Source organism: Vicia villosa, linkage group LG1 (assembly GCF_029867415.1).
Source record: "Vicia villosa cultivar HV-30 ecotype Madison, WI linkage group LG1, Vvil1.0, whole genome shotgun sequence".
NCBI lineage: Eukaryota > Viridiplantae > Streptophyta > Magnoliopsida > Fabales > Fabaceae > Vicia > Vicia villosa.
In genome coordinates this window covers 79,757,021-79,777,950 of record NC_081180.1, presented here as the reverse complement: position 1 = coordinate 79,777,950, position 20,930 = coordinate 79,757,021, and the positions used below count along the sequence as shown (strand labels likewise).

Sequence of the window (20,930 nt, the reverse complement as noted above, 5' to 3'; positions counted from 1 at the left end):
ACAACAATGAAGAAGATAGAGAAAGACCAATATTGGATTTTGATTTAAATGAAGAGGCTGAATATGAGTTTGATTTGAACAAATTTCCAGAAGAAGGAGAAGAGTTTTCCCAAGCTGCTAAAGAATTTCACCCAGTGATTAGAAAGATGCTAAAGAAACTTCTTCCTAAGTTTTACTAGAGACTTTGTAATGTTTAAATCTATGATGTAGAAAGAAGTTTTTCTTTCTTCATAAAAATCTGGTAGTAGCTTTTTGACTGTACTTTGTGATTTTGAATCCTAATGAACGAGTTTCTCTTTATAAAAGTTCAGTAGATTTTTAAAACGAATTTTGTAACCATTTTCTTACAATTTTTAGAGTTTTTTTTTTCATTAAATGATTTTTATGATTTTGATTTAATATGATTAATGTGTTTGTTATAATTTGGGATTGCTTTTAAGATATTCCTAAAATATTTTTTTAAGGTAATTTTTTTGGTAAACTAATTTATCAAATACTTTAAGGTATTTTTTTATATTTCTAAAATAATTCCTACGTTTTTTTTAATTTTCGGTAAATAATTTCTAAAATAATTTTTTAGATAATCTTTTTGGTAACATAATTTATCAAATATTTAAAAATATTCTTTGAAATATTTTTTATATTTCTAAAATATTCTAAGATATTTCTACAACAACAATTCCTAAACTATTTTTGGTAAATAATTTCTAAAATATTTTCCTAAAATAATTCTCTAAAATGCCAAAAATAATTAAGAATGATTTACACAATGAAGAAAAAAATATACCAAAAAATTAAAGAAATAGATAGAACTTATAAGTTGTGTTCTTATATTTTTAATAATGTGCAAGTGACTACAACCCAGTCACAATAAGTTTTTGGTGTTTAGGTATTTAAAAACTTCTTGTACTAAAATTGGATCACACTTCATTTGAACCGGTAATTGTCCTTCTCTTTCTAGTCTTTGCTTATTCAAATGAGGAATTTTATATTTATTAGAACCATTGGCTTTCATGATCTCTATCATGCATAATTGCAATGTTACAAATATGTGATTGGACTTCACAGAAGAAAAGTTTTCAAATGACTTCACCACCGCACGAACAAGTTCATCAATAGTTTTAGGGGACTCCTTGTGTTGTAATGATTGTATTGCACTAAAAAATCCAAGGTCTAAGACATTCAAATCAGGAGAATTTGCAGGTTGACACATCAAACGAATATCAAATCCATCTTGTGTGGCTTCTTGAACGAACTCTTGATCATCATGATTAATATGAGTTCTTGCATTATCTTGTTGGATAAATATTGTAGTACCCAAATCACCTCTTGGCCATTTTTTCTTTATAGCCGACAAGACTTTTTCAATAAGAAACGATCTTATGACATCTCTATTTACCGATGTTATTGCTTTTGTCTCCATTGTTCCTGCAATTCGGTTAGCACTTGTCCTTTTAGCAGGTTCTTTTGTAACAAATGGAAAAATACCAATTTTACCCGAAAAAATCTCATTTCCTCGCGAGTCAAATCTTGGTCGAGTTAGAGCAACTAAAAACATAACTTTGGCAATAAAATTTTTGCTTTTACATGTACGATGTGGTTCATCCTCCTCCGGTAGTAAATAATAGTTCTCCGACTTTTTAGTCATATAAAACCACTTTTCATCGATATGACTAATATTATGCATGCTTTTAAATATTGGATCATGTGGTATACCTTCAAGCATTGACAAACAAAATTCCAACCTCATTCTTTTGTTTTCTTACTTTAACAGTGGCTTTATGGCATTTGAATGACGTCGTATAACTCCTGATTTTAAAAGCCTAAACACAGAAGTTGGATTTGTTTTCAACACAAAAGATAAAGATCGGATGCTTGTTCTTTGTCTCAAGGGATTTTGACTAATTTGAGTAGGATCAATTTGAATTCTCTTACGTCCACAATTTTTTATCTTCCTATGAGAGACATCATGTATTTCACTTTCTTTTGCTCTTTTCCAAATACATTGAATAGTTCTCCTAGAAACAGAAAATGATGAAGCCACCTCATTTGTTTTTGTTATTCCCCTACATAGTTTTCCATCAACACTTTTTGGTAGTAACTAGTGATAAATAGCCGTGCGTTCTTCATTGCTTAAATTTTTTAATTTCTTTCTTTCACTATTTGGTTCATCTTCAATATTTTCTTCCCTAATTGGTACACCTTCAATATTTTCTTCACTATTTAATGCATATTCAATATTTTCTTCCCTATTTAATTCAACATCTACACTATAAAAAACAGTAGCAAAACATGATATAAGTCAAACAATATATTCTTAAATTAAAATACTCCATAAAAATCATTTATATAATTCTAAAACAACAAAAAATTATGGAAAAACAGGATATGCACTGACAGTGTAAAATAGTTTTACACTATCAACCAATGACAATCATGAATCAGGACAAGTCAGACTGAAAATTTAAAAAAACTTGTATGACATGGCAGAACGTTATGTTCTAATTGGATGACAGTGTAAAACTTTTTTACACTGTCAGTGCATAACCATTAAACTCAAAAATTATTTATACAATTAAAAATCATCTTATACAATAAACTCCTAAATCAAGTTCATATTTATACTCATAAATAAAATAAATTTTCCAAAATATTTATTCAAAAAATAAGATATATACATACTGATCGTACCTGATCAGAAGGATCGTCGTAGGCTGCTCGGACTGGATCTTCTAGGAAGGAGGAGGAGGGGGGTGTACCTGCAAGGTACTCCAATGCCAAAGTAAGATGACGAGCAAAGGAGCGCAAGTACTAGCTAAGAGTGAGTAAGAATTGAATACCTGACCCTCTAGTTGAAGAGGGTATATATAGCCCCCAGCGCTGGGCCATGATCTCGCTATTGGGTTGGATTCCCAAGCCCAACTAGGAGACTGCCAGGTTTCCTGAGCGGAAATATCGGAGGTGCGTGTATGCCCTCTGTCCTGGTTAACCGCTCCGAAGTCCAAGGGAAGACGCGGTCTTTTAGGAGCCACGTGGGATCCGAGTTATTCGGAGGATTGGATATGAAGGAGCCCTGCGCGGAGCAGGGTCCTCGGCAAGGATGATGTCCGGGGGAGAATGAACGCCGAGCGCGGTGTTGGTGCCGAGCAAGGCGTGTCGGAAGGCCATGAACTATACATGGGCCTCTGAGGCTTATTGGGCCGAAAGCGGTGTTGGGCCTAGCCTTGGCCCAGTCCAGAACAGGAGCCCCCCAAGTCGGAGTTTTCCGGTTAAGAAACTGTGACTTTGCTTCTACGCTCGGACCCTCATTTCTCGTGGTTGCTCGGTGGATCGGTCCTCGTTACATATACGCGCTCGGAGGAAAGTCCAGTGGTGGGCGAAACGTCGCGCGTGGGAACCACGCGCTGACGTGGCATAGGCATTGATGGCCTAGGGTCTAGGAGGCGGCGCCTGTCAGGAGAGGTGACGCTTCGCCTTCCGAGCCTTTTTCCCTATAAAAGGGGGCGAATTCTCTCATAAGGGAATTTTCCTTTCTCTATTTATCTGCTCGGCTTCGATCAAGGGTTCCTCGGGGCATAATTTCCCAGCTCGTTCGTCATATCAAGATCGTTGCTTAGCGAAGGATTCTCCCCGGCCATCTACATCATGTCTGCAAGTAAGTTCGTTTAGCCTGTCGTTGCTTTACTATTTTTCATAGAACTTGTGTTTCGCTTTCGAGGTCTTCGCCATCGTCATCCTCCCCGGGTTATCCAAGCGATGCCCGGGGTCGGCGTGGGTTGGCAGGCCGTAGTACGTTGGCGTTAAGATAAGCTTTCCGATTGTCGTGTCATCTGTGAGTCCTCGGCTGACGAGCGTTGTTCCTCGATGGGGTTTGGCCGGGGGCTCCGCTGCTCCTGCTCTACCCTTTCGCTTGTCTTGCGGTGGAAGGGTGGATTTGATAGACTATCGAATTCACTTCTCCCTTCTGCGTGCAGGTGAATCAGATTCGAGCGCTTCCTCAAGAACTGGCTCGGACACCGACTCGACGACCAGTGATTCCGACAGCTCGACGGCAACTAGTTCCGACGTCGAAATTATTGAGGAAGAGGGCACTCCCTCGGCCGAAGGCGTTCACACGGGATCCCCTGGTTCGAATGCCGAGGGAGGGGTTTCCCCTATGCCGTTATTCAGTTATGAACATACCGTTGCGCCCGATTGGATAGCCGAGGAGGCTCTGTCTGTTGTTTCTCGGTATACCGCGTCTCTGGATGGGGCGTTTACAGAAATTGAGGTCCTGGGGGAAGGTGATCCGCCCAATTATCAAATAGGTTGCCCGTCTCCAGACGAACGCATATGTTCTCGGTTTGCCGGGGACGGATTTGCGATGTACGATTACGTGTTTAGGGAGCTCGGCTTCCGGTTACCCTTCTCTGATTTTCAGGTTTCAGTCATGGCGTTTCTATCTCTGGCACCGTCCCAAATTCATCCGAATGCCTTTGCCTTTATGCGGGCATTCGAGATTGTTTGTGATTATTTGGGTATAGGTGCGACGTCTGCGTTGTTCGGAAGGTGTTTTCGTGTTCAACGGCAGGCGTCAAACGGGCGGTACAGCTGGGTTTCGTTCAGGAACGCCGAGCGTAAACTCTTCGGAATGTATACTGACTCCGTGAAGGGTTTTAAGGATCGATACTTCGTTGTCCGCCCCCTAAGTCCAACGGCCTATTCTTCGGTGTCGGATATGGTGGCCGAGCGGGATGCCGAGGGGGAGATAGTAAGGGATGAACATGGGCAGGAAGTAAAGGAGTTCTGCACGACGTTTCCGTTTTTCTGGTGGAAGGGTCATTTTGCGTCTCCTCCGAAATACTACGCTTGGGAGGACGATGACTTGGATGATCAAGACCGGGAGTCGTACTCGGTCCTCTGCAAATATGTAGATAGCTTTACCCTGTCTCGTTGGGTGACGAGGAATGGAGATCCCATACTGAACGAGGACGGGGTGCCGATCACGGAGCAGCGGCCTATTAATACCAAGGCTTTGCTAGCTTGTCGGACTCCCGAGGAGACCTGGGCGTTGTTAGGTTGTGTCTATTCCCCTTGCTTTGTGATCTCTGTCCGGTATTTTGCTAACTCGTTTATTTTTTCTTTGCAGAGGCTATGCCGGAGAAGGAGGATAATATCCTGAAACGAGCATTGGATGCGAGGAAGAATCAGAAGAAGAGGAACCAGGGTACCGGAGCTGGAGAGAACTCAGGCTCGGCAGGCTCCCCTCACAAGATTCATGTCGACGAGAGGTTACCCAAGAGACCTCGTGCTTCCGAGGGGGGACGTCCGGATCAGTCGAACCTGGGTCCCGGGCGCGCCTTCGTGTTGCCTTCTTGCTACAAGGATGGAGGCTATTTTGAGAAGTTCCCCTTGGCTACCTCACCGGATGAAGCTCGTCGGATCAGTGATATGGATCCCCCGTCTCTTCAGAAACAGTTGGCGTGCGACAGTGCCGCCGTGGTGAGGGTCTTGGAGATGGCCCAAGTGTTGGCTAGTGGAGGTTCGGGCTCGACCGAGGCCCTGAAGGAGGCCGAGGCGGCTAAGAAGGTGGCCGAGGACAAGGTGAAGACCATGGAGGTCGAGCGCAAGGAGTTGAGGAAGAAGGTCGATGCGGCCCTGAAGCAGAAAGATGCGGAGGTCGCGGCTGAGAAGAAGAAGCTGGCTGACCTTCGACTCGAATGGGCTCCCTCGGCTGACGAGTCGCCGGATGTGGCAGCTCTGAAGTCCAGGGCTGAGTTTGCGGAGAAGATAGAAAGCCTGAAGATAAGCCTGGCCGACATGGCCGACGTCGGTTTCGAGCGTGCTCTTAACCAGCTGAGGCTTCTGAACCCTGGTTTGAAGGAGGATAATGTCGGGCTCTCTTCGAGGATCGTAGATGGCGTGTTGGTGCCTGAGTCCCCGGGGAGTGAAGAGTAGAAAGTGTAGTTCCGGGCCTGCGTGTCCGTTTTTCTCGGCCTGCGTGCCATTCTTTTTGTTGGGCTATGCCCGGATAATTTTTGGGGCCTGCGTGCCCGGTAATGATTGTAACCTTTGACATCGCCGGCCAAGTTGGTCGGCAATTTTAATGTCTTACAATTCTTCTTGCTTATATCTGTTTATTTTTACTTTCGGCGTTATCACTGTATGTTTGTTCTTTTCGATAACATTCCTGCCGTGCTTGTATGACGAGGTATTTCCTCTGAACTTAAAGTATTTTGCGGTTGTTCTAGGTGATCGATGACTTATGCTCGGACATGCCGGAGAGTCACCAGTATACTTGTGATATTATTGGTTTTGTGGGCTATGCTCGACCTAGATTGATTGCCCGGGCGTGTTGAGTACGGGCCGGGTGCGCAGAGCAGGTATGCGCTTTTAGCGAGCGCGAGACCGCGGTTGCGGCCAAGCGTTCGCGGCGTGAACGATCCCATCGCGAGCTGGGGTTCTGCCATGCAGGTACTTCCACGGGGGGTCTAGGTGTAGAATCCGCCGAGGGGTCGGTCCGTCTATCCGACGAGAGGAACCGATCGTTGCTGTCGTGGAACACTCACGTCCGTACCGACGACGTGGCTCCGTGCCCGTCCGTTACCTGAGTTTGGTTGGGGGCCGGGCGTTTTAGCTTATGTTTAACTGTAATAACGTCTGAGTTTTTCAGCATTCCAGGGTCGAGCAAGTTTTTCACCGAGAAGATTCTCGAGGTAGTAGGCGCCGTTCTCGGTTTTGTCATAAACTCGGTACGGGCCTTCCCAGTTTGGGGCTAGCTTGCCTTCGCGCGAGTCTTTCATGTTTCTGCGAAGTACTAGGGCGCCGATTTCAAATTCGCGCTTTATAACTTTGGCGTTATGGCGAAGAGCTATTTGCTGTTTTAGTTTAGCTTCTCGGAGGGCTGACCCTGCTCGAATCTCTTCTACCATATCGAGTTCTTCCCTCATGGCCTCGTCGTTAAGTTCTTCCTCGAGGGGGAATTCGGTGCGCCGAGAAGGCTCTCGGATTTCTACGGGAATTACGGCTTCGGTGCCGTAAGTTAGTCGGAAAGGAGTTTCGCCTGTGCTCGAATGAGGCGTCGTCCTGTACGCCCAGAGTACACTATGTAGTTCCTCGACCCAGGCTTTTTTGGCTTCGTCGAGTCTTCTCTTTAATCCTCGGAGGATGACTCGGTTGGCCGCCTCGGCCTGCCCGTTCGTCTGAGGGTGCTCGACTGAGGTGAAGTGTTGCTTCGTGCCAAGCTTGGCCACAAACTCTTGGAATTTTTTGTCAGTGAACTGGGTGCCATTGTCGGTGATTATGGCCTGAGGGACCCCGAACCGGGCAAGTATGTTTCGTTTGTAGAAACGGAGCACGTTTTGAGATGTGATCTTGGCAAGCGCCTCGGCTTCTATCCATTTCGTGAAGTAATCGACGGCGACCACGAGATATTTATTCTGGTACGAGCCGACCGGGAAAGGGCCGAGGAGGTCCATTCCCCAGGTGGAAAAAGGCCAAGGAGAGGAGAGGGATTTGAGCTCGGTGGGGGGAGCTAGGTGCATGTCGGCATGCCGCTGACATTTGTCGCATTTTTGAACATGCTCTTTGGCGTCCTGCTGCATGGTCGGCCAATAGTAGCCGGCTCTGAGGGCTTTCCTTGCCAGCGACCGGCCGCCGAGATGCTGGCCGTTAATCCCTTCGTGGATCTCCTGCAGTACTTCCATTGCCTGCGAGTCGTCGATGCATTTGAGAAGGGGAATGGAGAAGCCGCGCCGATAGAGTTTATTTTCGATGACTGTGTACGAGCAGGCTCTCCTTTTAATAGCTGAAGCTTCCTTCGGATCATCGGGGAGTTCGTCGTTCATGAGGTATTTGTATACCGGAGTCATCCAGCAATGGTCGTCTCCGATGGCAAACACTTGTATGGCCGGCGCGTTTTTGGCTACGCTTGGATCGGACAAGACTTCCTGTATCACCGACTTGTTCCCTCCCTTCTTTCTCGTGCTTGCGAGCTTGGATAAGAGGTCGGCCCTCGAGTTGTGTTCCCGAGGGATGTGTGCGACGTCTGCCTTCGCGAACCCTTTCATCTTTTCTTTGACGAGCGACAGATACTCGGCTAGTGTGTCGTTTTTGGCCTGGTAATCGCCGCTAACTTGCGACGCGACCAGTTGTGAATCGGTATAAATCATGACTTCCCGAGCGCCTACGTCCTCTGCAAGGCGTAGGCCCGCTAGGAGGGCTTCGTACTCGGCCTGGTTGTTCGATGTGGCGAAGGAGAGGACTAAGGATACTTCGATGACGAGTCCCTCGTCGTTCTCCAAGATGATCCCAGCTCCGCTGCCCGCGTGGCTTGAGGCACCGTCTACGTAGATGGTCCACTTATTCACGGTGGGTGTTAGGGAGTTGGAGATCGTCGTCATCTCGGCCACGAAATCGGCGAGTGCTTGGGCTTTTAGCGCTTTCCTGCCCTCGTATTGTATGTCGAACTCGGACAGTTCGAGGGACCATTTCAGCATCCTTCCGGCCATGTCTGGTCGGCTGAGAAGCTGTTTGATCGGTTGGTCTGTCCGGACGACGATAGTGTGGGCAAGGAAGTAGTACCTCAGTCTTCTGGCGGCCGTTATTAGGGCCAGCGCGATTTTTTCTATCTGTTGATAGCGGACCTCGGGTCCTTGTAAGGCTTTGCTAGTGAAGTACACTGGCTTCTGCCCGTCTTCCGTTTCTCGGATCAGGGCCGCGCTGGCTGCCTCGCCAGAGACGGCCAAGTAGAGATAGAGAACCTCGTTGCTGTCTGGTCGGGATAGCACCGGGGGTTTGGAGAGCACTTGTTTGAGGTGGGATAATGCTTGTTCGCATTCCTCGGACCACTCGAAAGCTGCTTCTTTCCGAAGAAGCTTAAAGAATGGAAGTGCATGCTGGGCGGATTTCGCGACGAAGCGGGACAATGCCGTGAGCATTCCGTTTAGTACTTGGATGGATTTTTTATTGGTGGGGGTAGGGAGGTCTGAGAATGCTCGGCACTTATCAGGGTTGGCTTCTATTCCTCGTTCTGTTAAGTAGAAACCGAGGAATTTGCCTGCCCGTACTCCGAAGGTACACTTCTCCGGATTGAAGCGCATCCTGCAGGACCTGGCCTGCTTGAAGACCCGCTCGAGATGTAGTGTGTGGTCGGAGTCTTCTCGAGATTTGACGATCATGTCGTCCATATACACCTCGAGTGTGTCGCCGATTTCCCCTCGGAAGACCTTGTTCATCATCCGCTGGTAGGTTGCCCCGGCGTTTTTGAGTCCGAAGGGCATTACGTTGTAGTAATAATTGCCCGATTCGGTCATGAAAGCCGTGCATTGCTTGTCGCATTTCGCCATGGGAATCTGGTTGTAACCAGAATAAGCGTCCATGAAGGACAACAGTTTATAGCCGGCCGAGTTGTCGACCAGTCTATCAATATTAGGTAAAGGGTAGGCGTCTTTTGGACATGCCCGGTTAACATCAGTATAATCAACACACATTCTCCATTTTCCATTAGATTTTTTAACAAGTACAACATTTGAGAGCCAAGTTGAGTACTTGGCCTCGGAAATAAAATTTGCCTCTAGGAGGTCTTTTACAGCTTTCTCGGCAGCCTCCGCTTTCTCGGGAGACTGCCGACGCCTACGTTGTACTACGGCCTTGGCGGTTGGATTGATGGAGAGATGGTGACAGGCGACCTCAGGGTCGAGTCCGGGCATCTCTGCGGCGCTCCAGGCGAACAGGTCGGCATTGGCTCGAAGGCAGGCTATGAGTTGCTTCCTCGGCAGGTCAGGGATACCCTTGCCGATCTTCACTGCTCTGTTGGGGTTGTCTCCCAGGGGGATCAGCTCGAAGTCTCCGTCGGGAACAGGTCGGACGGGATTCGATTGTGTTTCCTCCCCGGTCTTCAGTTCTTCTTGTGTGAACCTTGCATCGAGGTCGACTGAGCTGACGTTGGCCGTTGGAACCTGATCTTCCCGAGGACGCTTATCTTCGGCTCTTGGTTTCTTGTTGGAGCTGGTCGGAGGAGCGATCAGCTCTAGTCCTTTGACGGATGCATCGAAGATCCTTCTCGCAGCTTCAATGTCGGCGTTGATGGTGGCCACTTTCCCTGTCCTCGTGTAGAACTTCATCTTCAGATGGACTGTGGAGGGCACGGCAGTTAGCTCGGCCAGTGTTGGGCGTCCGATGATGCAGTTGTACAATGTTTTGCAGTCGATTACCAGAAACCTGGTTTTGACTTGTCTGGACGCTTCCCCTTCCCCGAAGGTGACAATCAGCTCGACGTAGCCCCATGGTTTGGTGGTGGCTCCGTTAAAACCTTGGAGGTCGGAACCCACATAGGGAGTGAGGTGCGAGTCGTCCAGCTGAAGTGTTTGGAAGAGGTGGGAGTACATAATGTCGACTGAACTGCCTTCATCTACCAGGACCCGTCGCACATCGAAGTTTGCCATTCTGGCTCGGACGAGAAGGGGAATGGTGGCATTTGGAGCTCCGCCGGGCAGTTCTTCGAGATAGAAAGTGATTGGCTCTGACTTTCCTCGGAATTTCCGAAGAGTAGGGCCGAGATCTGCATTGGCGCTGAGTAGCTCGTCGAACTTTCTCTTGACCGAACTGACGGTGAGAGAGCCGGGGTCGCCGCCGTTGGAGATGACCATTGCGGTGGGGAAATGTTCCCAGGTGCTGAGGGCGGTCGTCACGCCGACTGAAGGGATGAAGTCTTCCGGTCGGGTTACGGACAGCGCGACTTGGAGCGGTCTGCTGTCTGGTGAGTTCCCCTCGTCAGAGTTTCGAGGGATGTCTCTTCTGGAGGGTTCTCCCTTCTTGGTGTATTTTGCCAGGTGGCCCTCTTTGATCAGGGTCTCTATGGCATCTTTGAGATGTACGCATTCGTCGGTCATATGCCCGTGACTCTTGTGGTACTTGCAGTATTTGGACTTGTCCGTCCCCGGTCTTGTAGGATTTGACTTCGGGGGCCTGATGTTGGATTTCTTGAACTCGGCGTTCTGGCAGTCGGACAGGATTTTCTCCCGGGAGGTGTTCAAAGGAGTGTAGTCGTTGAAACGCCCTGCTGGTCCTCGCCGTTCTTTGACATCTCGGGCCCGGTCGTCCCTTCTTTTATCTTGTCCTCGGCGCGACCCCGAGTCTTCGAGGTTTGAGCTGCGAGCGGCGCCACTGCCCCTCGGGGCTCTGATTGCGGCTGCCTCGCCTTCCTCAAAATCGATGAATACCTTTGCTTTGCTGAGGAGGTCATTCATCGAGTTTACCTTCTCGATCTTAATAGCTTTCTTGAAGTCACTGCCGGGGAGAAGTCCTCGTTCCAAGATGTACCTCTTCATGTAGTCTTTTGTCTGCACTTGGACGGCCTCCTTGTTGAATCTTTCAAGGTAATCTCGGAGAGGCTCGTTGGGTCCTTGGACTACGGCCTCGAGATTGGCTTCCGATTTCGGTTGCCGTCGGGAGGCTGTGAAGTGGCTCAAGAAGAGTTCTTTGAGCTCGGTCCAAGAATGGATGGAGTTCGAAGGGAGGTTCCTGTACCAATTCATCGCTCCCTTCCTGAGGGTGGTCGGGAAAATGCGGCACTTGATCGAGCCTCTGACGACGTGATAGTCCATGACCGCTTCGATACTCCGGATATGGTCGTCGGGGTCAGTGGTTCCGTCGTATTGGTCCAATGCTGGCGGTTTTTCCATCCCCCGAGGGAGGCGGGCTCTCCGTATACTAGCGGACAAGGGGCTGCGGAAGTCCTCCTCGTCGCTCGGCCCTGGTGAATCGTAGTGCCTGTTTCGTCGGGGATCTTCTTGGTTGTTACCCGTCGTTGCTTTGGAGGGACCCCGACGGCCCTGTTCGGGGGAGGGGCTTCTTTGTTCAGCGGTTTCAGGTTTCTGGTTCTTCCTGTTCTTTCTGTGTGGAGAACGGGAACGAGTCCTCCGGCGGCGATGTCTTCTCGGGGGAGACCTTGAAGAGGACGGGGAACGCCGACGGTATCTTCTCGGCGGTGAGCGCGAGGAGGAATAGGAGTGTGACCTGTAGCGCCTCCGTGGGGAAGGGCGACGTCGCCGCTGTCTTTCCAGCTCGTGAATTCGGTCATCCTGAATTCTGAGGAGGCTGTTGGTCAGTTGTATTTCCTTGAGCAAGCGGACGGTAATGGGGTCAGTGCCTTCGGGAATGTTGAGCGGCTCCTCTTCTTCTCCATGACGGGCTCTCTGCCTCTCGGAGGTGTGGGTGAATGAGGAAGCATGTTGCCCGTCGCGAGGGTCGGTTTCATTCACATTCTGGGCATGTTCCGGCACGTTGGTCGTTCGGATCGGTTCGCCGTTCTGAACGTGCCCTTCTGGAGGAACATGGTCAACATTCTGGACCTGTTGTAGGACCTGCAGCAGCTGGGTGTCCTGGGTTTCATGCCCGGACCTTTGTCGCCGACGACTCCCCCGCCGATGATTAGCTAGCTCGCGGGAGGATTCCTCGATCAGCTCTTGAAGGAGGAAAGGGTCAGCGCTTGGGATGTTGTTGTTGTCAGCCATGACGATTGGTGATGGTTAGCTTTGATCTTTGTTCTTTAAAGATGGGGAAGCAAGTTTCCCACAGACGGCGCCACTGATCGTACCTGATCAGAAGGATCGTCGTAGGCTGCTCGGACTGGATCTTCTAGGAAGGAGGAGGAGGGGGGTGTACCTGCAAGGTACTCCAATGCCAAAGTAAGATGACGAGCAAAGGAGCGCAAGTACTAGCTAAGAGTGAGTAAGAATTGAATACCTGACCCTCTAGTTGAAGAGGGTATATATAGCCCCCAGCGCTGGGCCATGATCTCGCTATTGGGTTGGATTCCCAAGCCCAACTAGGAGACTGCCAGGTTTCCTGAGCGGAAATATCGGAGGTGCGTGTATGCCCTCTGTCCTGGTTAACCGCTCCGAAGTCCAAGGGAAGACGCGGTCTTTTAGGAGCCACGTGGGATCCGAGTTATTCGGAGGATTGGATATGAAGGAGCCCTGCGCGGAGCAGGGTCCTCGGCAAGGATGATGTCCGGGGGAGAATGAACGCCGAGCGCGGTGTTGGTGCCGAGCAAGGCGTGTCGGAAGGCCATGAACTATACATGGGCCTCTGAGGCTTATTGGGCCGAAAGCGGTGTTGGGCCTAGCCTTGGCCCAGTCCAGAACACATACCGTAAAAAAATTCCTACACAATACATATTTATTCAAAAAATAAGTATGCATATAAAAATATAAGAATGATTTTAAATAAATATGCGTACCGTGAAAAAATATACTTAAAAAAATAAATATATGCATGCCGTAAAAAAAAACCTACACAATACATAAGAAACATGCATATAAAAATATACATATGTACATATGCATACTATAATGAATGGTTTTAAATAAATATGCATATCGTGAAAAAAAATATACTTAAAAAAATTATTCTAAAAATATTGTTATTTAAAATTACTATACACAAAATTAACTACCATAAATTACCCATTAACTACCATTAACTACCATAAATTATTCATAGAATAAAAAAAAAAATAAAAAGAGAAAAAAATAAGGAAAGAATAAATATAGTACCAATATTATTGTTGGTTTCTTCAATTTCTTCTACACCAACATTTAAATCGGGCAAATGATCTTCCACTTCTTCTACACCAACATTTAAATTTGGCAAATGCTCTTCCACTTCTTCTACACCAATATTTAAATCTGGCAAAGGAGCATTTAAATCTATATTACACATTGAAAATTTAGTAGTGTTTGAAGTCATATTTTATGAGTTCTATAGCTTATAAACCTACAATATAAAATTATGTATACACTTCACCTCCGAGTGATTTTGATTTTTTTTGTTGGGAAGCATGAAATTTGGAATAATAAAATTAGAGGGAAGTTGAATTTTAAATATGTCATAAAATTTGGAGTAGTAAATTGGAGGGAAGATGAATTTTAAGTGTATGATGAAAAAGAAAAGAAGAGTGTAGAGAGAGTTTACTTAAAAAAAAAGTTAAGAAAGTTGGATTGGTGATTAGTGGAATTTAGGCATTAAACGTGGAGTGTCTATGCAAGAGAAATGGTAGGCTGCATAAGGCTGCATAATAAAAATGTAAGGGTAAATTTGAAAAAAATGTAAATATATATGTTCTTTTTTAATTGTCTTGGTTAAAGAGAATTTGGGAACGACAATTAAAAAGGAAATGAGGGGAGAGATTATTTTGAAAATAAAATAGGGACAGAAATGGAATATGCCTTATTACCCCAAACATTCGTTTAAGATCCTCCCTTATCCACATATTTCGATCCAATCTTAAAAATCAAAACACGAAACATTCCATTTTCACCGCTTCGAAACCCTTTCCATTTCCCCAAAATTTCAAACCCTAACATCGAAAAATCGCTTCCTATCTTCCCAAATCGTCAACAGACCTATCAATCTTCGTCTTCTTTCTCTCCGGTACTTCAATCACTCTTTCCTATTTCCAATTTTCTCTGATTTCTCTCATTTCAACACACAGTACATTCACTTTCTAATCTTGTTTTCATCACTAATTTTCGTTGTTGTTGTAAATTTTCGGCCCTGATTTTATCTAGTTATCATTTCTGTCATGAATTGTTTCTAAATGTTCTTAATCTTCAATTACTTTTATCTTACAGGACGGAAAACTAGGGTTCTAACTTCGATTGTTTTTGTTGAATTCGAATCACTGAACATTGTTCATCATGAAGTTCCTAGAGTGTGCTCCTCTTGACCGGTAGTTGTAATTTCGAATGAATTTGAATTGAATTGTGCCATTTTGTTGTATAATTTCGGTACATGATAAGAGTTCGGTAAAATAAATTTTCAGGCTTAATGATTTCTTGAGTAATTTGAATCTGGGAGAAAGTACTATCAAAGGATGTCTTGAAGCTTATAGTTGTAAGTAGGAATTGGTGACTTAAAAAGAATTTGTTTCTGGATTTGATTGGGGGTAGTGAATAACAAATATAGTGGTGTCTCTATGTAGGTAAACATTCTGGAGCAGATAAAAAACTCTCTATCAGTTTGGGTAATGAGGTAAGCCGGATTTTGCGCTGTGAAAAAACGTTAATATAGATGAAACTGATTTAGCAACTGTTAAATCTTAAGTATAATTGAGGATATTGCTAATTAAGAATTTTTCTCTCGGTAACAACAAATTCACCATATTTTAAACTTTTGCTGCTTATCTGTTTATGCCATATTAATTGGTTTTGGCAATTCAATTAATTTCCATTTTGCTCTTGTCAATTTATATGTTATTTGTTGAACTTCTTCAATTTCAGATTCTTGATTATCTTGGAAAATCATCTGACAATGATTCTTCCTCACCGGATGAATCCTTAATAACTAGAACCAGGTAGCAATTACTGTTACTACCTAGATAGGTTAAACAAAATGAAAGTTATCATAGAGACTTCTTTAATGCTATTTTACAATGTTCTTTTCAGCCGGAAGACATTGGTTTACCTGATTCTTGCCCTCTATCACATGTATCCAGATTATGATTTCAGGTACCTCAGTATCTTATGATGTATCAAAGATTGTTCAAATGATAAAAACTTACAAAGAAGGATTATGGGTAATGCTATTGTCAGCTTAAACGGCGACTTGGCAACCCGCTATATAATCCTTTTTTATTTTATCGGAAGTGTTGTCAAAAAGGCCTGACAGACAGTTAAAAACTGTTGCTCTTGAAGCTGAGAGTTCAAGTCTCTCCATTTCCCAAATCTTATTGTGGTCAATTAAGTGGTTTAACAGATTTACTTTTACTTTGTGTTTCTGCTGTTACATACTTTTCTGTTTCCTATAATACCATACGCGTATAATGGTTTTTAGTGCAGTTAAAGCTCACCAGTATTTCACAGAGGAATCATGGGACAGTTTTAAGCAAATTTTTGACGCTTACATGTTTGAGGCCTCAAAGGTGCTACTATTTATCATTGTCTATGTGTGGTTTTAAAATTTCTTTAAGTATATGCCGGCATTTGATGTGCCAGAATCTTATCAGCATCTTGGGTGGTTGGACATGATGCTTGCTTGGGTTAAAATCTGTGGATCTTTTTATATAAGATTCCCATGTTTTGTAATACCTCTAAGAGTCTTATACATGTTTGGCAACAGTGTTGTTTTCTGCATCCAATAGTTTATGCTACTTTCAATATCTAAAAATACTTGTAAGGTTTAGGTGCAAAAGGGATAAGGATAATTTCATTAAGTGCATAGTACCATGATACTAACACAATACAAATCACTAGCACATATTTAACAAACATGGCACTCTTACTGTATCATATGAAGGAAACAAATCGGTAGAAATAATGAGACTTAAATAGGTCATCTATGTACTTCAAACCATTTTAGTGTTTGATAATGATATCACGAGACACTACAAATTAACACTTGATTTAAACATAAAATGTCCCAGCAAAACATGACTGAATAGTCAACCCAGGGATTCTAGATATATCAAAGGAATGAGTATTGTTGGAGGGATAGAAGTTATCATGAATCATGGTTAGACTGAAGAGGTTGTTGGGCATGACAGGACGAAGCAGTAGAGTGGTACAATTGCTTACTTAACATGTAAATGCAGAACAACTGGATACCTGAGCCTAAAAAAATCCAACTGATTAAGTAGGGAGTACACACTCGATTCAGTGAGTGCATTTGTTTTGAAGAGTCCAAATCAAACATGTGCTTTACTTGGGAAGAGGGTAAGCATGAGAATCTAAGTAAGGTTGAATCTGGTAGGAGACAAAGGAAAGAAAGTGGGACCACAGTGCCAAGGAAGTGCACATCATTCACTTCTTCGTATGAGGGAGGTGGAATATGCACAAACATCCCCTCCGATTTTTAAGTAAACAATAACCTCCCTTATTTATCTTTCAAAGATATAGATTCTCCCCTTTTCCTTTGACAATGTCAATCCCAATCATTCACACACACACACGGAGGTTTGCCACTTTTACTTAATTTCCGCATAATAAGATTGGTTATCACTTAGGAATTATTCCTAGAATGGGTTGTTTTGCTAGCCATCCTGTTTTGGTCAAGTTATGGATATGCTGAAGGATTTTCTCTTGAGTAAGGCATCTGAGTAGATCAAGGGAAGGTTGGGTGTTGTCAGATTCACTCCCTAGTCCCTAGTAAGTACAGTTATGTGCTATTTTGCTTGTGGTTTGACAAGTCTGTTGAGTTTCAATCATTAGTTCCTTACAAGATGTCAAGTGTTTGAGGCTTAGGGTGATTAAGTAATGTCAATAGTGACAATGGAACTCAGTGAACACTTTTTTTTTTTTTTTTACATGTAAACATAAAGAAAATGCTAATCTAAGTAAACAGTAGTGAAGAAGAGGAGAGAATATAATTTTTTTTACAAGTGTTGTTTAATAAGACTTTTGGAAAGGTAAGTGTAATTTGTCATAAAGATATTAAGAAAAAGCAAATGGTGTAGTTTAGGAAGGGAAAAGTAGTTTTCAGACACATGTGTGACCATGGAATAGTTATTTTATTGGTAAATTGTAATAAATATAGAATCAAAATGGGAGATTAATATATTCACAGGTAAAGGGACAATTCCCTTAGTTAAGTATTATGGCGTGTATTAGTATATGGTGTGTATTAGGATATCATGTTTGAATTTTAATTGACATCTGATATTTATTTTTTGGTTACAAGCAAATTTTAGATATGTTATCAAAGACATATAATCTGACTGATATTTGTTAACAAATATATTAATAATTAAAAACATAATTAGAAAAAAAAAATTCATGTGCACAGGAATTTTATCATTGTTCTCTTCCATGTAATTTTTTAATCAAGTTGTAAATTAATTATCAGAGTAGAAATGGGCATTTATTTATTAGAAAAATGTCTAGGCCCCCCCACCCCAATCTGGCCAGTTTGGTAACCTGTCCACTCCAGGTTTGATCAATAATATTAATTTTTCAATCAAGTGACATTGTTGTTTGGTCACACTCTACAGTCTACATTGTTACCAGAGCAGTATAGTACACCTTCAGATTACATGAGTAACTTTATCCTTAGGCATCTAAGATTCTAATGGACTGGAAAACGCATATGACATCCTGCAAAATGAACATCTTAGCTGGATAGAGGGCACTATGGTTCTTTATTTATATCTTTATTGGCATTTGTTGGTGCAAAAATTGTACTATGTTATTAATTGATAAAAGGATTAGCTTTGCTACCGTGATTTAAGGAACATCTGGTTTTGGATGACTTCTCTATTGCAGGAATGGGTTGAAACCTTTGGGGGTGCTTCTCTGCTGGACGCCTTGTTCAAGGCCCTTGATGAGGCGAGTTTAATATATATTATGAGTTGAAGTGATACCTAGACAGACATTTTAATGATATTTTGTGATGCAGGTGGTGACGTTATCCGACTGTGAAATTTATGGCTATTTACCTGATCCTGAGGCAGACCCGTTACCAGAGAGAGGAGCCATGTAATTTCTTTTTGCCACATATGCTTAAAAAATTACCAGCACAATGTCTGTTATAGATTATCTTAATAACCATATTTTTTGTTTTCTGCAGTTGGTCCTTTAATTTCTTGTTCTACAATAGAAAGCTTAAGCGGATTGTGACATTTCGTTTAAGCAGTTTTAGGTGAGTTAATTATAACCTTCATGTAACTAATTGAACTGCACTTTGTTTGCATTTATATTCACTGTTTGAACAATGCTGTTTGTGGCAGTAACTTGATTGCGGATGGATTTTCTTTTGACGAGATACTCGATGAGTACGATGAAGAAATATTTGCTGACATGGATATATGAGTTAACATAATATATCTATTATGTTAATATGTCCATACACTCATCCTCCAATGTGCAGTTTCTGAATTGTAAGATCCTTGTGCAGTTTTTGTAATATTAAACATAGTTTAAATGGCGTGCTAGTCATAGATATAGTGTTTGTAGGTTGCTACTTGCAACTCTTCATGTATGCATGCATGCTGTAGTTCTGTACTTAAATGTGTGCATGTACCTAATCGTATTCAGGACGCCTCAAGTGCAATGCAATAATAATTAAAACAAACTTATTTGGCATTAGAACTATGGTTATTGGTTATTGAAGTACATTATTCTGTAAATTCTGTTCGATCCATCGATGCACTTTTAGAATATTTGACCCCGGGGTTAAAGGAGAAGCAGAGTAATGTGACTGCCAGAAAAGCAGCATGGATACCATATTATTCCTCATGGTTATACTATTCAATTATTCATCAAACAAAATATCATAATCTTAATTTGTCAATTTAATGCTGGTATGCTTGTTTCGTTGTTTAATTAATTTGAAAAGGGCATCAGTTGTTGTGTACATGTGCATCAGTTTAATTACTTAACTAAGTGGAGAAATGAACAATAAAGAAAATGATTATGATATATATTCTTACCTTTTAAATAATCAATTTCAGAATAACAAGTGTACTTTCAGTCCCCTTCTCTTCTCATGTTATATAAGTGTATATATAAATACTAACAAAATGCCCTGGGTGCTCCTTAAAGGCTTATAAATTTTTTTATAGAAATGAATTTATTCAATGTATTGGAATTTTCTTATAGAATAACATTTTCTTTTTGGGTTTATAGACGAATTGATTATAGTTATTAAAAATTCAATGAGTATAAATTCAGATGATACGTTTAATCTATCAATATTAGTTTTCTTAATTGAGTTAGGATTTGTGGACAACAAAACAATATCTATTTGACCCAAGAGCACTTGGGTGAGATGACAAAGATCTCTTCCAGCTTAACTAGAGGTCCTGGGTTCGATCCTTGTCCTGGGTACGCACCAGTGTTAAATCTCTTGAGGGAGAGCTTTACCGCCTATATGATCTTACCCGGCTGGGATTAGTCTCTGCAGTTGCGCAGGATTAGTCTCTGCAGTTGTGCGCAGAGGATACCCCGGTTTATACCAAAAAATAATATCCATTTGGAAATTTTATGGAGTTCTGATTGAAAAGATACTTCATACTATGAAAATAATGTTTTAAAGTAAAATATTATTAAAAAATCTAAAGTGAGAGATAAAATTCTAATTTCTCTTAATCTCTCTTTTAATTTGAGTCTGTAAGACAAAAACATACTTTTATTTTTAGTTTTTTTTAGCTCCTAGTGTATAATTATTTTTTTCCAAATATTATTTGAAATATCTTTTAAAGTTGTAGTTTTTAACTTGTAGCTTTTGAAGTTGTCAATATTTCTTTCACTGATATTTTTTATTATGTTAATAAAAATCTATTTTTGTCCTTCAATGTATTATTTAAAAGAGAAGAATATGCTAAAAAGCGCCACCTGAACTTGTGTTAAGCTGTCTTATTTTTTTAGAATCAATTTTATAATTTGAATTGTAGCTCTCAAAAGTCATACACACATTCACTAAATTTACTTTTAAAAACTTTCTTTGTTTTCAAAACCTTTTTTGAGATCACTTTGGATTATGCCAATACATTTTAAATCAAATTATAATCGATTATAATAAATTATGAGGTAAAATTCACTTATTAATTGATTTTAGAGATTATAAGGTAAAATTCACTTAGTAATTGTTTTAGAAACTAGTAATCAATTTTGCTTCTGATCCAACAAATTTTTCTTTACTTGCAAGGTGATAATTGGTTATTGTTGTAATTTAATTGATTCTTATTGGAACATACACAAAGCTTAATTGGTGAATTGATGGAGAATAGTGATAGTTGGAGAAGATAAAGTGAAACATATAAAGGAAATATGAGAGAGCGAGAGTGTAATTAGAGGTTGAGAATTCAAAATGACATTAAAACATTAAAACATGTAATATTACAATTGAGGGACTTATATATAAGCTAACACAAGTGTTGAGAACCAAAACAACTCCAAAAACTAAAGGAAAAAACCCAAGCACGGGTCCGTAATCGATTACGCCAAATAGCGTAA

At 42.5% G+C, this 20,930-nt stretch overlaps 2 protein-coding genes across 2 annotated transcripts; one reads left to right on the top strand and one right to left on the bottom strand.

The window, feature by feature from the left end:
• Positions 1-865: 865 nt before the first annotated feature.
• On the bottom strand, positions 866-1,687 carry LOC131647061 (uncharacterized). The gene has a single exon (XM_058916978.1). The coding sequence runs from the start codon at positions 1,685-1,687 to the stop codon at positions 866-868; it is 822 nt and encodes a 273-aa protein (XP_058772961.1).
• Positions 1,688-14,216: 12,529 nt separating this feature from the next.
• LOC131643294 (uncharacterized) lies at positions 14,217-19,064 on the top strand. Its single transcript, XM_058913485.1, has 11 exons — positions 14,217-14,415; positions 14,616-14,713; positions 14,807-14,877; positions 14,966-15,015; positions 15,264-15,337; positions 15,429-15,491; positions 15,817-15,904; positions 18,240-18,302; positions 18,373-18,452; positions 18,544-18,615; positions 18,704-19,064. Exons 2-11 carry the CDS (start codon positions 14,682-14,684, stop codon positions 18,783-18,785), a joined length of 675 nt encoding a protein of 224 aa, XP_058769468.1. The 5' UTR covers positions 14,217-14,415; positions 14,616-14,681; the 3' UTR covers positions 18,786-19,064.
• The last annotated feature ends 1,866 nt before the right edge of the window (positions 19,065-20,930 follow it).

Excerpts from the sequence above, each read along its gene's own strand:
- LOC131647061 (XM_058916978.1), bottom strand. The coding sequence starts at position 1,687 with ATGCATAATATTAGTCATATCGATGAAAAGTGGTTTTATATGACTAAA.
- LOC131643294 (XM_058913485.1), top strand. The coding sequence starts at position 14,682 with ATGAAGTTCCTAGAGTGTGCTCCTCTTGACCG. Across the intron at positions 15,016-15,263 it reads CTATCAGTTTGGGTAATGAG|ATTCTTGATTATCTTGGAAA; the intron begins GTAAGCCGGATT and ends CTTCAATTTCAG. Across the intron at positions 15,905-18,239 it reads ACATGTTTGAGGCCTCAAAG|GAATGGGTTGAAACCTTTGG; the intron begins GTGCTACTATTT and ends TCTCTATTGCAG.